The sequence below is a fragment of the Tasmannia lanceolata genome, unplaced genomic scaffold (genome assembly GCF_043159265.1).
Source record: "Tasmannia lanceolata isolate RefF3 unplaced genomic scaffold, GAP_Taslan_0.1 ptg000015l, whole genome shotgun sequence".
Lineage (NCBI taxonomy): Eukaryota > Viridiplantae > Streptophyta > Magnoliopsida > Canellales > Winteraceae > Tasmannia > Tasmannia lanceolata.
Window position 1 is genome coordinate 8,552,152 of NW_027518692.1, and position 24,964 is coordinate 8,577,115.

The following is a 24,964-nucleotide window of genomic DNA, read 5'->3' on the forward strand; positions in this document are numbered from 1 at the left end:
CAATTCTAACAAACAATGCTTTCATCAAGGCTTTGTTCTTCCGCCAGTAGGTCGGAGGTTCAATCCCAGCTTACCAACAAAAAAAAAGGGTATATTTTTATCAATTACATATATTTTTGGGATTGAGCCTCCAGTTCAATGGTCAAGACTTTGTTCTTCAACCTAGAAGTCACAGGTTCAATCCCAGCTTACCTCCCTCTTGGACACCCTAGGTATGGCACCTTAAATTTGGATTTAGAATTCCAAATCCAAATTTAGCATTTGCCTACCTTTATTTTACCATTTGGATTTATGATTTGGATTTATGCTAAATCTGTGATACTTCCAAATGTAAGGAGGAATGCTAAACCGAAGGACACCATTGCAAAAACCCAGCTGCAAGGGCACTCCATTGTATCTCCCTCAACCAGTCGCATTTATCATTCATTTAATTTTGTATCGCTAAGTGGAAAGGAAAATGTGATTGGGTGACATGGATAAGAGGGGCACCCCCTGTGTAGGCCACCCTCGCAGCTGGGTTTTTACAAGGGTGCCTTCAATTTATCATTCTTAGTCTTACATGAGGAATGTTAAAGTGAAGAATACTAAACTGAAGGGCACCCTAGGAAAAACCCAATGGCAAACTCGCCACATTGGATGCACATCACTCAACCAGATTTATCATTCCTATACCTTTTCATTTAAAGTGCCATTATAAATGAAGTGTGTGATGTGGATCCAATAGGGTGACCTTCGCACCTGGATTTTTGCAAGGGTTCCCTTCAGTTTAGCAGTCCTCATGCAAGAAATATGAAGCCCTCAAGATATTTGGTTTTAGAGTTCTATCTCATTTATTTTCTCACCTGTAGCTTGGTTTTAGAGTTCTATCTCATTTATTTTCTCACCTGTAGCTTGGTCACTTGTGTTTGCCAAGCAGAATACAACTGAAAGCAAAACCATCATGCCTTTGAAAGAAGCAGGTGTCTGTATCCTGAGCAAACATTTACTAGGAAGTATCTCTATTTTCACATACTTGAACTATCAATTTTACAAAAACAATGGCCTGAGAAGTTTCTTTGCTAGAGCTGAACAATGCAAAAAGAAAGAAGTAAAAAAAAGAGAGATACAAATGCAAACTTATCTCTATTAAAAAAAATGCAAACTTAGATGGAAATACAGCAGAGTATAGCCCAGAGGAAAGAGATGTTATTCCATTACTATGCAACAAAAAATAGGAAAATCATAAGGAACACTATCAATACAAAGAATATCTTGATCATGAGCCATCGGTTTGAGGATATACTATTGAGGTATTTCAGCAGTGCCCCTTGTGCTCCCTCCACGTTTGACAATGTATCATCCATGTTCTCGTCGATCCTGCCATGCAAATACTATTCATACAAAGAATATATTCATAAACAGCTACTACAAAGTTGGTTTAGCGATGGCTAATAAGTTTTATGATTATGATTCAGTTTGGGCAATTCACACGATCTGTTGTTTGCATCTTCACGTTTTTTTTTTTCTCTTCTTTTAGTTTTTGAGTGAGCATATTGGATAATTTCTCATATGACGATAGGGAGATGATATCTGCACTCTCTCTCTCTCTCTCTCTCTCTCTCTCTCTCTCTCTCTCTACATGGTAATGTTTTAAAAATCAGGAAAATGGTCTAACTGGGAATGTTCCTGGTACGGTCAAAACCGGTACAACTAAGGTTGAACCGTGATGCTATTAATACATTAATTTGAAAATTAAAAAAAAAAACTTGAGGGTTTGAGAGGGAAAGAGAGAATAGTTTAGCTTTTGGAACTTTGGGTAGAGAGACGGTAGATGAGAAAGGGAGAATGTTTGGGAGTATTTTTTTTTTAAGGAGAATAGTTTCAGTCGGGAAGTGGGAGTTATGGGCTTCCGAATATTGGTTCCCACTTTCATAGTTTCCTCCTAAGGCCTAACTCCAAAGGAAACTAACAAATTACAAATATGACTTTTGAGTTTCTCATTTATTTCTTTTAATTTCTAATATTTTGGTCTAATAATACTACTATTAGAGGAATGATAGATGCAAGGGCCCTCTTTGTACAAGGGTTAGAGAAGGGCCTTTGAATAGAACCACGTCATTGGGTGCAACCGAATTCAGTTTATCAACCGACTTTAATAATGACGTGGATCTATTCAAGGGCCGTTCTCAAGCCCTTGCATAAAGAGGGCCCTTGTATCTATCATTCCTCCTACTATTATAACCGTATTTGGCTTTTAATAAAAATGTGTATTTGCACACATTGATACATAGTACTTGACTTATATATAGCCCCAATTCAGTCACTGAAAATGGTCCTGAAATGGCACAGTCCACCCTTCTTATTGAACGAATCGATGGCTCTAAATCATGTACAGAAGGTCCCATCAGTCGCCAATGAAAAGGGTGGCCCCTTAAACATACTTAATAAAGCAAAATAGAACCTGATGGCGAGCTCTCCTTGCTGAGAAACCATGGTTGCCAGTTGAGTAAAGATATTGCTCAGCTCATGAATGGTTGATTCGACATTTTGAAGAGCTTCTGCTCTGCTCTGCATGTAACTGTCTTGTACCGGAACCAGTTGTTGTTGCTGCTGCTGTTGCTGTGCCGATGCATGTGTTTGTGTGGATGGTTCTCCATTCATCTGCCCCCTGGAAATCAGTGAAGTAGTACCTTAAATACCATATTTATTTCCACTACAATGTCTGTAAGTATTTGTGTTTACACTAAAGTTCAGGTGTGTATTTCAGACTCCAGTGTGTTTGAGACGGAGGAAAATGAAGAGAAGAAAAGAACTGGTCACTTTCAGTTCTATTTGATTCAAAAACATCATCACCAAAGTCTAAATGTCTTGCATACCCAGCAAAAACAAGAAAAAGTGTTAAAAAAAGAAAGAAAAAGAACATAACGTATTCATTTTGTTCAAACAGCATGGTGTTGCAAATTTCCTTTGAACATCCATAGACAGGTAGGTGCCCTGCAATAAGGACAGTGATGGCATCGCCAAAGGGAGATCAATGGTCCAGTGGATACTCAATACCTAAATCATTCTTAGAAAATAGAACAAGAGAGACTTCATTTCAATTTGCAGAGACTACAATATGTCAATACCCACTCAATATTTTACAAGGTTCCATATATTTTTCCATTCGAGCAAATTACAACCAATTATCATGGATTTTAATCTGATCTGATACATATTACACCAGATACATCAGTTTTTCAGTATCAGACAACACGTACTGGTTTTGGGGGCTGGAAAACTGAAATTTTAATGCTTGGCCCTTATTTTGCACAAGACTGACTTTGATAGAACGTAATACGTTTTTTTTTTTTGAATGATTTGATAGAATGTAATACTATTATTTTAATAAATGCATGTTCTTTTGTGACAAGTCATAAACTATGAACTCTAGGATGTCAAAAATTGAAAAATGTCCTTGCAGAGAAAACATGCACACCTTCAATACTTATTACTACCTTGGAAATAACTGAGATGAAGATGATGATCCATTTGCCCATGGAGGAGGTGGGGTAGTTGAGGCACTGGGAGCAGCCTTCGCAACTAGAGGTCGCTGCCGGACAAAAGGATTGGTAGCATCCTTTGAAGCAGAGGAGGAAAACAATTGCCTTCTATTCTCATGAACCTTTAAGTTCTACAAAAATCCAAATAGACCAAGTTCCAGGAAATAATACAGCAAGTCAGTTCCATAAAAGATATAGAATCACTAATAAGCAGAATGAAATAAATCAAAGCCACCATTTCAAAAAAAAAAAAGAAATAAATCAAAGCCAAACCAAGTTCGAGCCAAACGTGGTGGTCGCAGACTTAAAGTACCTCTGTTCTCGTGGTTAGCACATCTTTAAATTCTTTTGTAGCGCTCATTAAACGGTTTTTCAGATTATCCACAACTGTGGTTGAATGACTGGTAGTGTCGCTGGAGATATTCCCACCTTCGTTCTGTGAATTGCAGAGGAGTTGCAGGTCTACTACTGCCGAGTTCAGAGCAGTAATATCCTGCTTGATAAGGGCTGTCAGCTCTTGTATCTCTACCGTTGGATCATCGAAAACTGATGTCCTCTTTGCCACTGCAAGAATGACAGCAAAGGACCCTTATGTATACAATTTTATCAAAGTAAAAGCAGAAAAACAAAAGACTAAGATCTGAGGACCCACTCCATGACATGTAGGGAAGGAATAATTTTCAGAAGAATCCGTTTGGTTGCACCAAAAATAAGTAAAAGGACATATTTTCTGTTTGGTTGAATCCCTACTGCAAGATTGTAAGCCTAAGGGTTTCCATGGGTTCAAACATTCACCTTACCTTATTGTTTTGATGCTAGCAAACTAAATTGATTAGCATTTATTGACTGATGTGTTGCTTTGAGGTGTTGTGTTATATACAGGAATTTCATGTCATAATCGCCATTACACAACTCATCTCAACACATGGCTTGTGGATTTGCACACATGATGATCAAGAGCTTGCACTCACAATGAAGTCATCACCATTTGGAGGATGTTCAAAGTTAAGAAGCTCAAGTTCAAGATCCCACAAGTTCCCTATCAAGTGTCAAGAAGAAGCTTGGAGTTGAACATGTCATGGTGACACCTCATGTACCTTTCAACTTGCATTGAAGATTGGATGAGAAGTCACAAGAGCCAAATCAGCTGAAGAAGTTCACTCACAAGCTGAAGAAGTCCAAGAAAGTCCAAAGGAGCTGATACATTCCAGGAAGACTCAATGGTATTCATTTTTAGAATGTATTTAGAGTCTCTTGATTTTATGTATAATACACTTTCAATAGGTTTTCAAATGGTTTACAGACTTAACTTTTTATATCTTTGAAAACCATACACACACCCAAAAATGTGTTTGAAAACCTAGGACTAAGCCGAAAGACCATGGCCCAAAAGCCCATGAACTTTTAAAGTAAAAATGGAATTTTATACAGGGCCGGTTGACTGGGGTGTCCCGGGCGACCGTGGCAAGGTAATTGGAAATCCAGCACTTGCCGGATATTGGCGGGCCGGTCGACTGGGGTGATCCAGACGACCGCGGAGGTGTTCCTGGAACGCCAGGAACAATCCGTCATAGGTTTGGGCGAGCGACCGCCAAGGGCCGGTCGACCGGGATAGGTTTTATGAGCTGAATTTTCGAGCAAACAGGTAGCCCTCGCTGGGAGACCGCCAAGGGCCCGTCGACCGCGACGGTAAGAAATTTGAAAATAAAAAAGTGCGCCCGATAGGAGCGGGCGACCGCTGTAGCTCGGTCGACAGCCGCGGTCTGGCAAACTAGCAGTTGGGGCTTTCACAGGTTGACTTTTTCAACCCAGTTTTTTATAGTATTACTCCCAAACGGTCATATTTTCAAATACACTATATATACACTATCTAAACCTATCTAAACAAGCTTTTGAACATTTTGAAAAGATCAAATCTCATATTTTTGAGCTTTAACCTTCAAATCAAAAGCTAAAACCTCTTTGAGCTTGTATTTCCACATTCTATCAAGAGGCACTCCATAGGGCTTTCATTTGTTTATTTTCTTGGAGTGATTGTGTGCTTACAACTTTGAAATCCGCTTATCAAGAGGCATTGAGTGTTTTTCATCTTTATTTGTTCTTCATTGTTGACTTCGGTCCGTTAAGAAATGTGAAGACGTTGTGAGAGTCTTCTCTTCGGCCTGTTAAGAAATGTGAAGACGTTGTGAGGGTCTCCGATTCGGCTCGTTAAGAAAGGTGAATCGTGTAAGAGGGTGTGTCCCCTCGCAAGGCTTTGTGCAGAAAGGGTTTGTCCCCTTTGGAGTGGAGAAGGAGTTTGTACGGCTTGGAGGTTTGCCATTGAAGAACCTCATTTTTAGTGGAGAATCCCAAGGAGATAAACTTGGAAGAGTGGAGTAGGTCATGTGATAGACCGAACCACTATAAATCTTGTGCCTTGTGGATGACTCTTTTTCTCCTTCTTCTCTTGCACTTGTGGTGATTGGTAAACTCTAACCCTAACTTGTTATTATGTTTTAAATTGAACAAGGGTTAGTAAATGCACATGATTGGAATATCTAAACCCTACCCTTCATTACTATGCTTATTTGAACAAGGGTTAGAATATTCACTTGAGCTTAATTAATGTATTAACTCTTAATCTTCCACCTAATTAAGCCCAAAATTTTTAATTAGCCAATTCACCCCCCTATTGGGTTGTCACACTTGCATTTCAAAGATGTTATAAATAGGGTTAGGATTGGTATCTCTTCCTTAGGGTTGCGATTTGGATCTTTCTCCTTGTCGGGATTTTTGATCGACCAGAGTGATTCGCAGCAGAATAGCTACTAAGATAGGTTTGTGAGAAGTATGAGAAATCATTCATGAGAGAGAAGAGGGTTTGGGAGAGGAGAGGCAGATGTCAATACGATTCCCTGATTCTAAAATTTCATCTAAACATCAAAATTGGAATTGTCATTCCCTTTACCAAGGGAATTGGTATAGGAATGGAATTTGATTTCCATACCGATCCCTGATTCCTGTAATCCAAACACACCCTATAGATTTCCCATTTTAATTATGAATGTGATCTTAGCATAGATGCATGCATCCACACAAGGACTTCATATGTGTACATAGTTCATATGTATAAATATGACCAAATAATTGAATCCAACAGCAACTACTATGTGAAATCTAACAATCAATCGCCGTGTGACACTCTAATCTTAACACAACTCTTAAAAATTCAGAGAGACTTGTTCTAAATTTATTAACATTTTTTGGCAAAATTCTCAATTTTGGGAGCTGATACCCCCATGATCCGTCACCCATGTTTGATAAAAGAAATCCTACGCATATGAACACAAATTTCTTCTAACAAATATGAAAATTTGCTTGCATCAACATATTAATGTTCTTCCCAAGACCATAAATCCCTCCCAACCAATCCAAACCAAACCTTGTTGAGATATTTTATTTGAATCCAGATATTTGTACAATACTAACTAAAACAATTATGTACTATACTACTATATGCAGTTTTTCATATGTGAACCAATATATTTTACAATGCTATTAAACAAATCACTTTTAATATCCATATTTTGAAAAGTTACATATTCTAAATTATAAGTGATCTTTTATAGAGATGCAGTTTTTCATATGTGAATCAACAATGCTAACTCAAACAATTATGTACATATTACCATATGCAGTTTTTCATAAGTGAATCGATATATTTTACAATGCTATTAAACAAATCACTTTTAATATCCAGATTTTGCAAACGGTAGTTACATATTCTAAATTATAAGTGTTCTTTTATAGAGATGCTTCCTACAACTGGCTTCTTTCTCATGACTTACTGATCCAGATTTCGCAAACTACAGTTACACACTTACATATTCCTAATTATTAGTGCTCTTTTAAAGATATGTTTCCTACAACTGCTTTTTCCTCATGCCTTATTGATTTGATTATCTATATAGTTCGTTACTAAAAAGGATTCCACATAAAATATGATCTGCCTAGAATTTAATGTGGAATGTTATGATTAGGCTGGGTAAACTAAGTTGCAAATAGAGTAACTTATTGCAAACTTAAAAGCATTCTTAAGAGGAGAAAAGCCTTAAAAGGCTGATGAGAGACTAGTGTTTTGAAAGTTGTAAAACAATAGAATCATGTTGCTGTTTGTCAAATCTTATTATGATCCACACGTGAAAATAGTGCTTTGGAAGTTATAAAAGAGGACCAAAAAGGTTCTAGAAAAATAAACTTAAAAGCCGCTCCGTTTGGTTGTCAGTTAAATTTTTGCCCCAGGCAGTTTTAGTAAAATTTTGGTCCCATCCCATGTTTGGTTGCCTTTTAGCACTAGGTTTTTTTTAATCCCACTCTTGTAATGATTGCTTGTTTGGTGAATTTTTTAATCCCACTTTTGTAATGATTGCCTTTTCATCCCATCCCAAAATAATCCCAGGAACAAAAATAAACCCAGGAACCAAAAATAAGCTTGAGAAAAAATTTTCGAATTCCCAACAGTTGAAGCAACCAAACAAAGTTTTTTTTTTTTCCCGCCATAGTCCGGTCAACCAAACATGGGCTTTTTATTTTACCGGGATACTTCTAGGACTTTTTTTTTCCCACCAATCTCCTGGGATTTTTTTTCTCCCACATAAATCCCAGGGACCAAAAAAAACCCAGCAACCAAACAGAGCAAACTGTTAGATGGAAGGGCAACTGATGGGAAATACCAGATCACAGACTTCGCACGCTAAATGATCAGCTACCACAAAAGCTTCAGATCAATGTACTGATTTAGATTAAAAGTGCATCCCCTCTATTTACCTAGCAAGGGCTTCAAGATTAGCTACAGTGCTAGCTTCAAAAGAATGTAAATGGATTGAATAAAAAAGAGCATCTTCTACTTTCCTGGTAAGTGTTTCACTATCAGAAGTTAATTGCAATTTCCTACAATTTAGATTACTAATCCTCCCCCATTTCGGCAATTCAAGCATGTCTTCAAGCAATTTGAGATAAGGGAATTTACTTAAACTAGGATAACCCAAAACACTCAATCACACCACATCAGTTCAGAATATTGCTAAATTATTGCATTCACTTCCTAACCTACTTTTGATCCCATTACCTACTGCTACTATCATAATGGCTGCACAATAGGTGCAGGAAGGGTGGCTGACCAGACAAGGAAGAAAAGAAGAAGGAGAAAGAAGAGAGAGGGAAGAGAAAAGGATAGGAAGGAAGCAAGGAGAGGAGAGGATAAATGAATAAGGAAAAAAGAAGAAAGGGAAAAGAAAGGGAGAAGAAGAAGCTTGGGAAGAAGGAGAGGGGTGTCTGCTCTAGGGGAATCGCAGATCCAAACTTTCCTAGGGCTTCCTCCTTAGTTTTTGATAGGCACTGAGGGAAGGTTCGTACATTAAAAATAATAAGTACGTATTTACTAAAATCAGTAAGTCCGTGATTCATAAGTTGCATTAGTGATGTGTGGGCTCTAAGTGATGTGGACAGCCCCGACATCTAGGATAATAGTGCTTTTTTTCTTCTTTTTTTTGCGATGGGTAAGCTGGGGTTTGGCGGGGACCCCGACCCGTTTATTTGATAAAGAGAAAGATGATACAATAAAAGGCACACAGCCATCCCTAAATCGGAACATGCGAGAGAGGAAGAACCAAGGCTCATCACATATGAGCAACAAACACTAAGCCTAAGAGATCTAAATGCTCACTGCTTGTGAATTACATAATCAGCTAATTTGGTAGGGATATGTAGGGCTCTTTGTGAGTGTGTCTTGGCCAATTTTTCTTGTAAACTTCCTTCCATGATTCATTGGATTCCTCAGGTTTTGGATTTTCTTCTTCACAGCTATCCTCTTGCTCGACTGAGATCAGGTGGACTTGATTACATTCATCCGCCCAGGATACTTTCTTTTTTTTTGAGATTCTTTGGGACTTTTTGTGTTGGTTGGATCATTTTCTTTTTCTAAGGAGGATTCGAATGAGGAGGGAACCTCTTCAGGGTCGGAGTAGTCACCTGATTCAGTGTCCTCCTCACTCTCTATTTCTTCTTCTTCAGGTATAGCATAGCCATCTTCCATAGTTGGTTTAGGGGAAGAGCCCAATAACCCGCGGCTTGGGTTTAGGATCTCAAGATCTGTACTCTGTTGTTCTCTTTCAATCTCCTCATCTTGGTCTAAATTTTCCAGTAATTTTTTTTTAAAATTGACGATTTTATTGATACTATGGAAATTACATTGGGTACCAGCGGTCCCAACTTGCAATACACAGAATCAATTAAGGATGGCCAGGAGCATACTCCTAGACCAGTTAAAACAAAGGAGAAAATCTACTAATTCATCCGCTACAGTGAGGACCTCCCATCCATGCATTGTCCTCCTATCGAGTCTTCATCATTCTCCCAAAATTCCATAGCACTGCCCCAAGGTGTTCATCCGACTGAATCCAACAACAAGTGCCAAACTTGGGGGCTTCTCATGCAAGGCTTTCCTCAAAACAGACTTGTCATCACTATTTAGCTAGTCATTTAGTTTGGTGATCTATACAAGCCATCAAAGATCGAAGAAACTCAGCCATGCTAAGCTGAATTTGGGTCTGTAGCAGATATAAAACCCCAAAAAATGGGATCAGGACTTCCAAAGGGTCGCTGATCGTCAAACCATCTTCCACCATACGTCTACCCATCGCATTAATGTGGAAACGTTTTTGGCTCCCTTCAATACAAAATCCGATTCCCAATATCCCGGTGAAGTCCCAGAACAAAATAGATAGGGAGAGTTGACTGCTTAGGGAAAATGGCCTTCCCGGTTCCTCAAGGAGAGCCATTCCTACTTTGTTAAGAGTCCTGTGTTCAAAAGACTAGATGGAGAGGGCCTTTTAAAAGCAAAGCGAGTATAGAGCCTTGGAACCACCACTCCTAGGGAGGAGAGCTATGAGTCTAACAATACGCCTCCCTAGCAACCAATAAATACCAAAATAAAAAAGTTCAGCTATTTTTAATTGTCATAACCCTTTCCAACCCCGGGAAACCCAGCTATAGACTTAGCTATAGATAGGGCCAAATCTAGTAGGCCTGGAATAAGACTTTAAGAGTCTAAACATTCTGCTAAATTTTTTCGCTACACCCGGTTTGGAGTCCAAGATAGAGCTTATTTTATTCATCATTAAGTGGCTTTTGGAACTTGAACCCCTGACTGGGAAGGTTGAAAAACCACCAGGGGCGCGATTGACGAAATTCTTCCTAACGTGTGGAACAGACTTCCTTCTGATGTGAGGGGTAGGTTTCTTGGGCTTTACCCGCAATCCCAAAAAATCTTCATGCCTCTGTTCAGGTCCTATCAAGCCCTTTTCTAGAAAGGCTAACGGCTCCATCTCAGACCTCCTTGTAAGGAACTTTGAATTTGAATTTGAATTCCCAATGGGGCCCAACGGATCACCAAGTAGTGGCCTTGTCGCCGGGAGTCGGTCTGCCGCTAAGGAGGAACCAAATTCTGGTACGACAGATTCCTTCGAGAGCTCAACCCCTATGGGATAGACCTGGTCAGAGATTTTGAGCTTTACACCAGAGGTAGGGAAGAGCCATCGAGGGGCTAGAATCTTAGCCGGGATGAAGCTCATACAATACTGATGGTTGCCCTCCATCTTGGTTTCTACAACCTTGCCAAAGAGGCCCCCTAGAGCCTCCACCGTGGAAACAACCCAGGCATGCAAAGGGATGCCATAAAAACGAATCTAAAGCGCCTCCTTTCCTTAAATAAATTCCTTTGTCCATGGTGAGAGGGAGAACAAAAGGTTATCCAAGGCCACCGGTCCCTTAGCAATGATCTGTGAAGCCTGCAATTCTGATTCAAACATAAAAAAGGACTTCATCCTTGGCAAGTAAAGAAGGGCAATGTAACGATGGGAGTTCCCATGACACTTGTGCCCACTTCCGCAACTCCTGCAAAGACTCATTGTGGTTTTTCATTTTCCCAACCAAGCAGGATCTGAGAGAACTTAATCGCACATTGATTTCCTGCCCTGAAATGGATAAAATTGGAATCGTGGAGTTTCTATTGCGATAAATTTTACCCGAATCAGGCCACAGACTATCTGCATCATCCTTAGATTGCGCCTTAGGAGATCGAGGAATCCATTTTAATGATGATCTGGTCGAATGACACCATCGACATTCAACCCGCCATTTATAGTTTAGGTATTGACAAGGAGAACAAAACCATGCCCCAAGCCTTTTATCTTGGACATGTTTGGATCTCCCTAGAGATCCTCCTTCCGCACCCCAAGCAGGAGGAGGAGAGGGAATCAATCTAACCTGTGAGCATCTTCTGCATCTAAAACGCCATCCAAAATTATAATAGCGACAACTAGGGCATTGCCAATCTTCTTCCCTCATTAATAATGATTAGAATTGCTCACCCACTGATTATAACAATCAACATTTTGAGTCAAACACCAGATGAAAATGCCAGCCGGTTCCTCAAGCTGGAGTGTTTATACCATGTTTTTTGGGATTGAAAACTTAAATTTTCCAGTAATTTGAAAGTGCTTGAAGTGGTAATTGCCTCAGTTATCTGGTTTTCCTTCGTAGGTTCCACGATTTGATCTACTCTGGCTTTCTGAGATTCAATTATATCTTCCAGACCCTCCAGATCATTATCCATGGTTTTCTTCTTTGGGATCCACTTTTGCCTGATTTTGTTTGGTTTTGACTCTTGGGTAATTGGGGTAATTGGGCATCTCTCAGTTTGATGACTGAAATCTTTGCAATGCTTGCAGGCAGAGGGCTTCCAGACATATTCAACAGGCTGACATACCAGACCAGTTGGAGTTTGGATGCGAACAGAGCTTGGTAATTCCTTTTTTGCCCTCACCTCTACGCAGACTCTAGCATAGATGAGTCTGGTTGCTTCTGAAGTTGGGGTGTCCATGTCTGCCAATTAAGCTTGAGATCTTCTTGATTCCTATTTTAGTTCAGAACTTCAAATGAAGACACGAGAATCTTACCCTTATCGGGATGGTAGATTGCTTCAATCTTTCCGGAGTCCATTTTGAAGGACAAGTGGTCTTCCTCCATAGGAGTTATTGTTAGATTCCATCTAGGATAATAGTTGTCATTAAATAGATGTAAATCCTACTTAAAGCTATCTAAAATGTCTCATGTCACATCAAAGCCGCAACGAAAGAGGGAAAAAACATAAAACAAAAAATTTGAAACAAGCAACAAAATAATTATCCCACTAAAAAAAAAGAAATGAGACAAATAGCCTAAAATAAAAGCAATTTCCTCTATTTTGAAATGGAATAAAAGCAATTTTCTTACATTTGGCGAGCTTTGCAAGCTTTTGGGATGTCTGATGGATACCACTCCCGATTTTTGAAGCTCTCTTGTTAAACTCAGATTGAATTGAGACCGTAGATCTGGGTCCCTCTGGCTTTGAGCTGCTACTAGGCACATTTGAGGTTGATGAAAATGACTTCTTTAACCTCTCCGCTACTGTGTGAAACTCTTGCGTGCGATCCCGATAAGACAACGGAGCAGATTTCACAGGCATTTTGTAGAAACCCCAAAATTGCTTTCTAAAGAGACGAAGATGAAGAAAAGTAGTGTAGAATCGCAGAAAATCACCTCAGTTTCTTACTCTAAGGTTTCCACGTTTAGATTGCCCTAGATCTAGATCAAGATCAATCCCGCAAAAAAAAAAAAAATGAAAAAGAAAAAAGCAGATCTAACAGTTTAGACACGAAAACGATTTTCCTCAAGCAGAATTCAAGAATTTAACTAGAGATTTCTCTTCTGAGCAATAAAATCGAGGCGTTGCAAGAACCTAGGGTTTCTAATTCGAACGGTTTTGAATACTGAAGAAATTCAATGAGAATTTGACGAAGAAATAGAATTTGCAGAATAAAATTTTTTTTCTGAATGCCGCGTTTTGATTCTCGAATGCCTGAAATTTTTTCCTTCGTAACAAAGGAATGACGGTAGGCCTCCCAAGGAAATACTGATTTTTTGTCCTTCTCTAGAAAACGGGAAATAAGACTTGAGGTTTCGGATGATGTGTGCGCGTGAAGTCCAGTATTTTTTCTGAAATTACATTGTTGGCCCACTTCTTAGGATGATCCAAACCGTTTATTCGATGGTACATAACTAAAATAGGCCATGTAAATCATCTCGATAAGATGATCCTAAGCCTCAAATCTGAGAAACCTCCACTGGTCGGAGGATTGGGATCATACCATAGAGACGATTTAGGGGGTACTGGCTATTTAAGTTGTGACCCATCGAATTAACGGTTTGGATAATCCTAACTCTATTTATGTTGTGGGCCCACCATACTTTCTTGAAAACAATGTGGGCCCACTACAATTTCTTAAATATAATGGACTTCAAGCAACTTTTGCAGAGTTGGTCAAATCCAAAATTGATGCTTCACCATCTCCATCTGAGAAACTAAAGGCTTGTTCAGTTGCACGTAGGAAACGGAAAGGAAAAGGAAATGACGTGGCAAAAGGAAACGGAAAGGAAAAAAAACTGCTAAGAAAGCAGTAAGAGTGCGCATTCAGTTGCCAGGAAACGAAAAAGAAACAGTAAAGAAACAACAGGAATGTGCATTCAGTTGCCAGGGAAACGGAAAAGAAACATCACAGAATATGTTCTTTACCACATATAAAGCAAGTTATGCCCCATAAGCTTACCAAATAGTCCACTAATACAAAAAAATACTCAAAAAAACTTAAGAAGCAGATTTTAAAAGCAATATAATGGAACCAACAAGAAAGAGGGAAACCCATGGTAACACCCTCTGTGGCACCACCTCTGCCCTTTCATTTCGCAACTCCTCTACCTCCTCAACCCTTTCGCTGCTCCGATACCTGGCTCTCTCCAAATATGCGTCTAGCTGTGACTGAGCATCCGCCAACGTCCCAAATGAGCGGTAGCATGCTCCGCTAAATTTGTCAACTTGCTCATGGCACTCTGGCCAAGTGTAGTAAATCCCAGGCCTCCTGCCATTAAAGACAGCATAGTACTTCTGCTTCCCCATACTCACCTAACAAAAAGACAACATATTTTCGATGAAAAGATATCAAAGCATCATACAAATGTCAAAATAGAAAATATGCACCGCCTGCCATTAACCGCCATCCAAATGTCAAAGATCCCATACAGATAAAAATAACTACCGCCATAACTACTAACATCCAAAATAAAAGCTACCAACATCCAAAATAAATAACCACCATCCAAAATAAAACAAAGACTGTAAAGTTCATATAACAGTAACTACCACCATAACCATCACCCAAAAAGTGTCATAAAAGCATTGTTCATATAACAGTAACTACCACCATAACCACCCTCAATCATCCATCTGTTGCCTGATGAAACGAGCCATCTTCCTTCGGATGTACGACCTCCTCTCATCCTCCTCGTACATGATGAAAAGATGCGCCTGAGATGGATTTATTGTGAGGTACTCCGTGGTCCTCAACAAGATATCCTGCGAAAAACCCCCAACCCCTCTAACAGCTTCGTGAAGCTGTGCAAGGTAAGCAGGGGCACGTGCACCTGTGAGGACATCGGCAACCTTGTCCATGCTTGTTGAGAGACGCGACATACTATCCAAATGTGCCCCACCTTGGCGAGTCCTCTGTCGTCTGGTACCATCCCGTCTTAAGGGAGATGTCTCACTACCACCATTAGTAGGATCTGCTTCTGGAGATGGTGGGTGGTGAGACATGGGGGTATGGTCATCTGCAAAGTCATCCCCAATGTCATCAAAACTGACTGGCTGCGAACTTGCTATGCTTGGATTCTCACGCGTCCTAGACCCGACCCCCTTTCGCGAACTCATCTCCAAAGATTTTGCACATATCGTCATGCAAAACATGATGGGTAGTGAAGTGTTTCTTATGTTTTGGATGAGCCTGTGAGAAGGAGTATAAAAAATAAGAAGATATTGGATATGGTATTACTATAAGAAGATTGTATCTTGAGAGAAAGTGTTTCTTACAGCGATGTAGTCATCGTAGACCACTTTCTCGCAGGTGACCATTTTGGTGTCATTGTCCCAACCAAAACCGCTTCTACTGAGGATGATGCAAACACTCTTGTATGTTTCTTTCATAGTCTTGATGCGGTTTTTTATGTGCTCCTTATTGAGTTGGAGGTTGAAAAAGGCATTCATTGCAGTGGCCGCAGCTACATAAGCATGATCCTTAAAACCATTTGGGATTTTGTACCCCTCTGCGATTTGAACTAGAAGAGTATCTACGAGCACCTTGTCCATTTGGTCATTCCAAATGACATTCTTCCCCCTCTTCTGCAAGGTTTGTGGTGCAGTTGTCATTCTGATTCAATATACACATATATGTTCGTTAGGAGTCATACATCCATATAACAACCTGAGATGTATAACAACTTGAATAAATACACATACAACCATCAAAAGATACAGCATACATCATCCAAAACAACTAGCTACTATCTTCCTTCAAAATTTTAATCCATCACACTAATAACAACAGAGTTACTTGAATAAACACACATACAACCATCAGAACATAATAAAGTTACTCGAAACAGTAAAAGAATCATATAACCATGAAAACATAACAAATTTACTCCAACCATATATGGAGTGAAACTATAATCCCCTAACGTCAATGACGTCTACTGAAATCATTCCATCTGCGATGGTGTCTCACCTGTCGGTGGTTTGATGAAGAAATCTTGCATACCCAAAATTGCCTTTAGTACTTTGTTAAAATACGTCGAAACAATTGCCCCTGAACGTCTAGCACATGCTCTAATAGTCCTAACCCTCTGATTATGTGCCACAATATGCAAGAAGATGGCAACTTGCTCCTCCACCTAACAATGGATTGTATCTTCTAGGGTTCCCGCCCGTTTAAATATTTCGACAAATTGACGAAAGCAGCTGACGTTCATTCGTAGCAAGTTATGACAATGCTCATCTGAATCGATGACAAAAGAAATGAACGTACGACGTGTTAAGTAATTGCTTTCATATGGAGCTCTAAGAAGATACTTTTCGTAGTACTCTTTCCAAAGTACTAACATAGCAGCAGCACCAACCATTAGTAGTGCGACTGCTTGCCCAACTAGCTCATTCCTACGCTTCAACTCAGCTCTATGCATCAACTCTTTTTTCCTCCTTCTTGTAGGACGACGAGGCATCTTACTCTAAATAAGTAGTCAATAACTTAATTGAAAAGACAACAAAGTAAAAAACAAAGGAAAGCAAACAAGATTAATCCCCATTCCAAACCCAAACAAAAAACTCAAATAAATCTCAAACCCGAACCAGATTAGAGGTTAAATCCGAACCCAAACTAGATTAATCCCAAACCCAAACCGGATTTTGGGGTAAATCTGAACCCCAAGCAGATTAATCCCAAACCCAAACCCAAACCAGCTTTTGCCTATCATTTGCACCAAAAATGAGATCTAATCCCTAGCCAAAACAAAATACGGTAAAAAAAAAAGCAAATCTGCTATCAAACAACCATCAACAAATCTACTATCAAACAAAAAAACCAGATCCAAGCCTGGCTAAAGAAGATACAAGCCTAGCCAAACCAAATCCATGCCCTAGCCACAGAACAGACATCAAAGCCACAAAAAAACATAGATCGAAGCCCCAACATTCGCAGTTCCAAGCACAGGAACTGAGATCCAAGAAGAAATCCGAAAAAAAAATGAGGGGAATAGGAGAAAGGGAGGAGGCGTACTTGTTGGGGAAGGAGGAGTGGAGGTCGGAGCCTTGGCGAGTCAAGACCCAAGATTCAAGCTATGGAAGACAAAGTCGCAGGCGAGAGAGGAAGATAGATGTTAGGGCTTCTTTTTCTCACAGATGCGACTTCGGTTTTTCTTCACGCGATTCCCACGAATCTTTTTTACAAATCCAAGCCTTTTGGACGGATTTCAAGTCATGGAAAGAGGCTTGACACGATGGATATGACGGATTCCACATCACTATTTCAATTTTTGCGCGCTTTCCGTTTCAGGCCAACAAAACGATCGTTTTATTACTTTTCTGCGGAAAATAAGCCCCATTTCCTTTCCGTTTCGGTTTCCACGCTGCAACTGAACAGACCCTAAGGAAAATTCGAGATTCAATAGTCAGGGGAGATCTTGACCATTTACAGGTCTCAGTGCAAGATAAAATGAAATACTTAAAACTTTTGAACAAAGAGCTTAAATCATCATCAGCTTCGAGGAGCAGTTCTTCATTCAAAAAAATGAAGGAACTCAAGGAAAAAGGCCAAAGTCTCAACTGAAGAATCTCATTGAAGATGAAGAGGACATCATCCCCTTCCTTGCAAAATTGAATTCTCGCTGCTCAAGCTCTTCCACTGAAGAAACCATTTTCTGAGGTAGAATCTGCCATACCAGTTGCACAAACTGCTGTTGTTGACCCCAATACCACCTTGAACTTGAAAACCGCCAGTTTCAAAACCACCTTGGTTTCTGTTGCCTTGCCAGAAAGTTCAGATAGGGTCTGATGTACCTATCCAGCAAGCTGACTTGCTACACACTCCTCTATCTGTTCAGCTAGCTGACTTGCCTTCTCCCAAAGCACTTGGTTCAGCGTACTGGAGCCATGGAAATATAGCAGATTCATTAAATGTAAAGGAAGCTCACTTGTCCATGTCACCCACTGACCTGGAAAAGCCCCTGCTGAGTCCTGGCCCCTCTCTTGAAAAATCCACCAGCAATGTTGATTGTAGAGTCCAAAATCCAGCTTTAACCTCCCTAAACTTCTCTGGCTTGCAGCAAAATGACAGAAGTATTGTGCTCTTACCCAAAATATCTGCTCATGCTGTTTCATCTAAGAAGCCCTTTAATCCTGCCCTGTTTCCCTCCCAGTTTTTCAAATTAAAGGTGTTTTTTACTCTTTTGAATCTGACCTTGGGAAAGCAAATGAAAAGGTAGAAACTTTCCATACAGAATCTTTCCAGCCATCTGCTGCTCCCTGTTCCCATGAAAATATTGGATCAGCCAAAGATCATTGCATTGCAGGATCTTCATCCCTTGCAGGTCCAAATGCTAATCCTTCCATCCCTATTGCTAAGTGGACTTCTCTCTTTGCTCAAGCTGAAGTTAATGAGCAAGATACCACCTTGGATTACTTTGTTCTTGAAGATGACAGTGAAGATGATGAAAAAGTGGTGCTCAAATCTGATGACTTCAAAGAGGTCGAAGAAAAATGGAATAATTGCCTTATCGGTTTCTTCCCTGGTAGAAGGCCGTACTTCGTCGCTCTCAAAGATTTTCTCCAGAGGCAATGGAGCTTAAAAGGAGATTTCTCTGTTTTTGGCCTAAATAATGGCTTCTTCCTCTTCAAGTTTCTATACAAGGAGGACTACACAAAGGTTCTAGAATCTCCTCCCACCACTTTTGGAGGTAGAGTGCTTGTCCTCCAGAAATGGATGCCAGAACAAAAAATAGAGAGAGTAAAGATGACTAAAATTCCTATTTGGATAAGGTTTCCATGTCTCCATAAAAAATTCTGGACTCGCAGAGGCCTCAGTAAAATTGCTAGTAGATTTGGAAGACCCATGTATATGGACTCCCATACAGCAAATTCAACTCGTCTAATGTTCGCCCGAGTTTGTGTCATGGTGAATGTGGATAAAAAACTCCGGGATTCCATCAAAATAGAGACACCAACAGGGACTCAGATCCAATTGGTGGAATACGATTGGAAGCCTTTGGCTTGCAAAAACTGCAAAGATTTTAGCCATGGGACTGTTAAATGCTACTTCATCTCAGATTCTCAGAACATCTCAAATTTCCCACCAAGACAAGTTTGGAAACCCAAACCAATAGCCATTGATGCCACTAGAATTCAGTTAGAAGAATTTGGAATTTCTAATAATGTTCCAAATGAGGGGGCTGCCTCAGTTGCAATTCAGCCCAAAACCAACTCTCAAATCTCAAAGGAGGTCGCTAATACCCAGAATAAAAACCTTATTGTCAATAGAGAAATTACTAAAGGAAAAGGTTGTGAAGCTAGTCTCCATATCTGTGTTCATATCAACAAATTTTCAGCTTTGCAAGATTTGGATCACACCTCCATCAATGACCTTCCTCAACCCGAGAAGTCTGAAATTCTTGGCATAGCGTCTGATCCTGGACCTTGGCGTATGGTCCAAAGAAGGAAGACCAAGAGCCCCTCCCTGCTCCTTTTAGCATCTTCTTCGCGCAGTCTCTCCTTCTCACCGAAGCTTTCTTAGGCCTCTCTGTCTCCGTCTTTGGTTTCGTTTGGGGTTGGCCTCTCTTGCTGTTGCTGCTTGGAGCATTGTTTTGCTTTGGTTGTTTTGTTTTTCATTGGTTTATGTTTCTTTTAGTTGGGCTCATTTTTTAGTCCTTGTACCCCCCTTCATGTGTTAGGGGTTGTTCTCTTTGTTCTTCATGATGTACTTTTCTATCTATTTTAATATATCTGGTAGGGGTCTGCCTAACCCCAGCTTACTCATCAAAAAAATAAATAAAATTTAACCATGTCTAACTAGCCGGACAGTTGGTGTGGGGATCGATCCTTACTGTCAATTTTTGGATCCTACAAAGAGACCTGTTAGTGTAAATCAACACACTTTTTTTTGGTGGGTCTCACACTAGATATCAACACACTTGATATCGTAGACCATTGCGGGGGGAAACTCACATGGTCTCCATCTCCCATGCAAATAAACATCCCGGAATGTGGTACTTAGTTATGCTTGGGTACGTCTAAAGAGATCGGATTTTGATGGTGGTTGACCATATGTGTTTGAAGAAACGCATGGACTAGTGTGTTTGGTGTGTCTCACATCGGAATGTGCTCATTCACAATATCACGGGCTTCACCTTTTCCAAGCACACCTGTGTGACGCTTAAGTACTCTTCGCTCCACTGAGTGACTTGGTCACTTAGAAAAGCTAGCAACACTTTCAACATAAGTGACTTGGAAAAGATAAGGAAGTTGAAACACAAGTGAACAATGGAGAACACTTAGAAGCAGAAGGCAATTGTATTGCACTCAAAGCTTCACAACTTGCTTAATTGCTTGAGTGATTGCAATTGTGGGCCCCACCCCTTTATATAGCCAATGTCAATGTGTAGCCATTCTTATTACAAGTGTCACACAACCAATGAGTTTCTAGATAAATCTATGTCTAGAAGTATCTTCCACCTCCTTTAGTTGAAATCTTTAGAAATATCCAACGTTCTTCTATAGTATTTACATGCCTCAACATCTAGACTCTAGAAGATTCTATAATATCTGTTAGGCGTAAAAACGGTATACCCGGTACCGAGCCTCAAATACATTGTTCACCACTCGACTAGGTCAACTTAATTGCCATGAGCAACACTCGTTAACGAGTCGTGCCCATCACGTTTCTCCTTGGCACGGTAACGAACCTCAAAAGAAGCCAGACGCAATCACGGGAGTCTCGTCATTATGCGACCAATCTGGACTACCGTTACACGTAAGGCGCAATATTCAAATTGAAAACATCTCGCCTAGGTTACCGTCCAAGATCTTCGCCCTGAATCTCCGGAAATCATATCTCCGCGATCTTTTCCTCCATCCGTCACGCCCCACGTGGGCTAAATCAAAGGCTTGATTGATATCTACGAGATCATGGATCTCCACCCCTATAAATAGGGGCCTACGCACTCAAGCAAAGGCAATTCGAAATCAACTCTCCTTCTCCTTCTCCTATTTTGGTCTGGTAACCTATCTTGGCCCTCCCTCTTAGCCAATATCCATTGTCTGTGATTGCCTATATCTGACTTGAGTGTCGAAGTGGCCGTCCGGAGACACAACTCTGGGCCCACTGACTTTTTTTCTGTGAGCGCAGGATTACAGGTTCTGCCAGGCTAGTACGTGCAGTCAGATTTCAGGCATCATCAGATTGGCGCCATCCGTGGGACCCGTCGATGCCAAAATTGAGAGTTCCCTCTCAACCTAACGGTGGAATGGTTACGAGAAGCCAAGCAAGCCAGCGAGACCAAGAACAACACGCGGAGACTGGAGATATGGTTGTCTCCGGGGATGCTCCGGCCACCATGAACGCCCTCAATCAATTCAGACAGCAACTCGGAGACGTGGCCAGGGCCCTTCAACAAATACTCCAAAGACTCCCTACGCAACCAGTAGCACTGCCTCCGCCAACAATTCCGGTTGCCGGAGAAATTCCCCCCGTCGAAGCCTCTGAGGAGCAAGAGTCTACCGGAGGGCATAACCCTCAAAGTCAGAGACCTCGTCAACAAGGATCCGCATCAGTCACCAGCCCTCCATCCGAACATCACCATGATGATTGACATCGAAGGCATGATGAACCAGTTTCGGAGCAAACTTTAGCAAATCCAACGCGCCAGATCAATGGACATATCCTCCTCCGAGGAGAGGTCCCGCGAGGAATGATCAGGCGGAACAACACTCTGCAGTCATGGCTGACCTTCAACGCCAGATCAGAGATCTCCAACAACAGATCAAAGCACCTTGTGACCCGGATCTCCTAGCAGAATGGGATAGTGAAATAGCCTCTCCATTCGTCCCGAGAATTGCCGACGCTATCATTGCCACAAACTCGGATATGCCTCGATTGGATCTCTATGACGGATCATCTGACCCTCTGGAGTTCCTCCGAGCATACCACCGAGCGATGGTACTCCGAAACGCATCTGACGCTACGATGTGTAAAGCCTTCTCCGCCTATCTGAAAAGAGATGAAAGCAACTGAAATAGCCGTTTGAAGCCCAACTCCATTGAGTTGTTCCACGAGCTTGGAAAGGAATTCATCGCCTACTTTGCAAATAGTCGGCCCCGAAGGAAGCTCGCCGGCGCGCTTTTAGCCCTACGGCAAGGGAAAGATGAAACGCATCGACGGTTCATCGGCAGATTCCGTACTGAACTCCATCAAATCAAGGAGCCCAACTTCGACATGGTCCACGCCACGCTTCGTCACACCATCAAGGACCGAGACGTGAAGGTGGCCTTGAATGTTAACCCCCCTCGAGATCTCCAAGAACTTATGGCCACCGCGGACCGATACATCAACAACGAGGAATCGTTCGCCATGGAAAGGGAATTAGACAGCGTCCGAGGAGGCAAGAAGAGGAATGAGTCTCGGTCGGGATCGAGTCAAAAAAGAGAATGACGCAATGACCGTTAGACCCGTCACATCCCAAATCCTCAATTTGAAAGTGTTAATTACACCTCACTGAACACCACTGTGTCAAATATCTTGTATGAATTCTGCGACAGAGAGCTGATTTAGTGGCCCGAAAGGATGCGAAATACGGAAAAAAAGAACTCTAGTAAGTATTGTCACTTCCATCAAGACCATGGACATACTACGGATAGCTGTTTCCACCTCATGAAATTGAGAGACTCGTCGGGCTTGGTCGAATCAACCGTTACCTCCAGAATCCTCCGAGGAATCAACGGTGACCTAGGTCTGAAGTTCATCATCCCGCGCATGAACTTCATTCCCCCGCTCGTCGACACTCGCCTGGTCGCCAAGCAGCAAATAATCGTCAAAGAGCCCCAGAGCTTGAGGAAGCCCCGAGGATATCTGGCAACATTGATACGATCTACGGCGGTCCCGCCTCTGGAGGACCTACTGTGGAAGGATGCGCCCTCTATGCAGAACAGCTCAACTCCGTGGAGGCTCCCTCGAAGAAGCCAAAGACAGACTTGAACAACAGCCATCCCATCACCTTCGACGAAGCAGATTATGGAAACATAGACCGACAGCATTATGACGTTGTAGTCGTCCGGCTCGCCATCGCCAACTTCAATGTGAGCCGAATCGTAGTAGATACCGGAAGCTCGGTCAACGTTGTTCACCAAGACGCCTTCACAGAAATGCATATCGATAAAAATAGGTTGGAGCCGGTCAATTGGTCCATCTATGGATTCTCCGGAGGAGAGATCAAAGTAAGAGGAAAGATTAAGCTCCCTATAATGTTCGGAACTCATCCAATTCAACAAACCATTACGCAGGCATTCGTCATAGTTCACGTCCCTTCTTCCTATAATGGAATTATCGGAAGGCCGGCCTTGAATGCACTGGGGGCAGTGGTTTCTACTGCCCCACCTGAAAATAAAATATCCCACAAGGCATGGCATAGGGGAAGTAAAAGGTGACCAAGAAAGAGCTCGTGAATGCTATGCCACCCTACTAAAAAAGAAAGAGGCCGCTAAGGAAACCTTCTCCATTGGAGGTCCTGACCCACGAATCGAGGTGAAGTGAGGAGAGCCAGTCGAAGAACTCAAGAAGGTCCCTCTTTTCATTGGATCTGAAGAACACACCATCCAGATTGGTTCCCTCCTCCCAAGAAAGCTCAAAACCGAGCTTGTCAATTTTTTAAAAACTAACTCGGATGTCTTCGCTTGGTTCGCCGCCGACATGCCGAGAATCCCCTATGATGTAGCTATCCACAAGTTGAATGTGGATCCCAGTTTCAAACCAGTGAAGCAGAAAAAATGCAATTTTGCCGCCGAGAGACAGAAACATATCAAAGAAGAAATGGATAAACTCCTTGAAGCAAAGTTTATAAAAGAGATTCGTTACCCAGAATGGCTCGTGAATGTGGTAATGGTCAAGAAGTCTAATGGAAAATGGCGAATTTTGCATAGACTTTACTAATCTCAACAAAGCGTGCCTCAAAGATTGTTACCCGTTGTCGAGGATTTATCATCTTATTGATGCCACCACCGGGCATGAGATGCTAAGTTTCATGGATGCCTTCTCCGGCTACAATCATATTCAGATGTTCAAGCCCAACATTCCCAAGACCACCTTCGTCACCGACCAAGGGTTATTCTGCTGCGAGGTCATGCCTTTTGGCCTCAAGAACGCCGGTGCCACCTACCAGCGCCTCGTCAATAAGATTTTCGCCTAACAAATCGGAAGAACTATGGAAGTGTATGTTGACGACATGCTCATGAAGAGCCTTGAAGCACAAAACCACATCGCCAACCTGTAGGAAGCCTTCTCTGTACTCCGTCGTAACCGGATGAAACTAAACCCAGCTAAGTGCGCTTTCGGAGTCACGTCCGGAAAATTTTTAGGCTTCATGGTTAGTCAGCGAGGAATCAAAGCTAACCCCGAGAAAATAAGGGCGCTCCTCGAAATGACTCCGCGGAAGGAAATTCGGGAAGTACAAAGGCTTACAGGCAGGATAGCTGCCCTCAACAGATTCATGTCGAAGTCCGCCGAGAAATGCTTGCCTTTCTTCAAAACCCTTAGGAATGTGAAAAACTTTCAATGGATGGATGAATGTCAGATAGCTTTTGATCAGTTGAAGGCGTATCTACCAGCCCCTCTGTTGCTCTCCAAACCCGAACCAGATGAGGAATTGTACCTGTACCTAGCCATAGGGCCCACCGCGGTGAGCTCCGTGCTTGTCCGGCATGAAGGAAAAATAGAACG

The 24,964-nt window shown here is 41.5% G+C and overlaps 2 protein-coding genes across 2 annotated transcripts; both read right to left on the reverse strand.

Moving 5' to 3' along the window:
* Positions 1-1,101: 1,101 nt before the first annotated feature.
* Positions 1,102-13,505, reverse strand: LOC143845372 (syntaxin-32-like). Its single transcript, XM_077353686.1, has 5 exons — positions 12,834-13,505; positions 3,835-4,085; positions 3,477-3,652; positions 2,441-2,647; positions 1,102-1,356 (listed from the first exon to the last, which is right to left on the reverse strand). Exons 1-5 carry the CDS (start codon positions 13,063-13,065, stop codon positions 1,197-1,199), a joined length of 1,026 nt encoding a protein of 341 aa, XP_077209801.1. The 5' UTR covers positions 13,066-13,505; the 3' UTR covers positions 1,102-1,196.
* A 1,363-nt stretch (positions 13,506-14,868) lies between these two features.
* Positions 14,869-16,709, reverse strand: LOC143891696 (uncharacterized). Its single transcript, XM_077396238.1, has 4 exons — positions 16,561-16,709; positions 15,523-15,859; positions 15,346-15,436; positions 14,869-15,263 (listed from the first exon to the last, which is right to left on the reverse strand). The coding sequence occupies exons 1-4, from the start codon at positions 16,707-16,709 to the stop codon at positions 14,869-14,871; spliced, it is 972 nt and encodes a 323-aa protein (XP_077252353.1).
* Positions 16,710-24,964: the final 8,255 nt, after the last annotated feature.

Excerpts from the sequence above, each read along its gene's own strand:
- LOC143891696 (XM_077396238.1), bottom strand. The coding sequence starts at position 16,709 with ATGCCTCGTCGTCCTACAAGAAGGAGGAAAAAAGAGTTGATGCATAGA. Across the intron at positions 15,860-16,560 it reads TGGAAAGAGTACTACGAAAA|AATGACAACTGCACCACAAA; the intron begins GTATCTTCTTAG and ends ATATTGAATCAG. Across the intron at positions 15,264-15,345 it reads AGATGAGTTCGCGAAAGGGG|ATGACCATACCCCCATGTCT; the intron begins GTCGGGTCTAGG and ends ATGACTTTGCAG.
- LOC143845372 (XM_077353686.1), bottom strand. The coding sequence starts at position 13,065 with ATGCCTGTGAAATCTGCTCCGTTGTCTTATCGGGATCGCACGCAAGAG. Across the intron at positions 4,086-12,833 it reads GCTTGCAAAGCTCGCCAAAT|TGGCAAAGAGGACATCAGTT; the intron begins GTAAGAAAATTG and ends TCATTCTTGCAG. Across the intron at positions 1,357-2,440 it reads CAAGGAGAGCTCGCCATCAG|GATCGACGAGAACATGGATG; the intron begins GTTCTATTTTGC and ends TTTGCATGGCAG.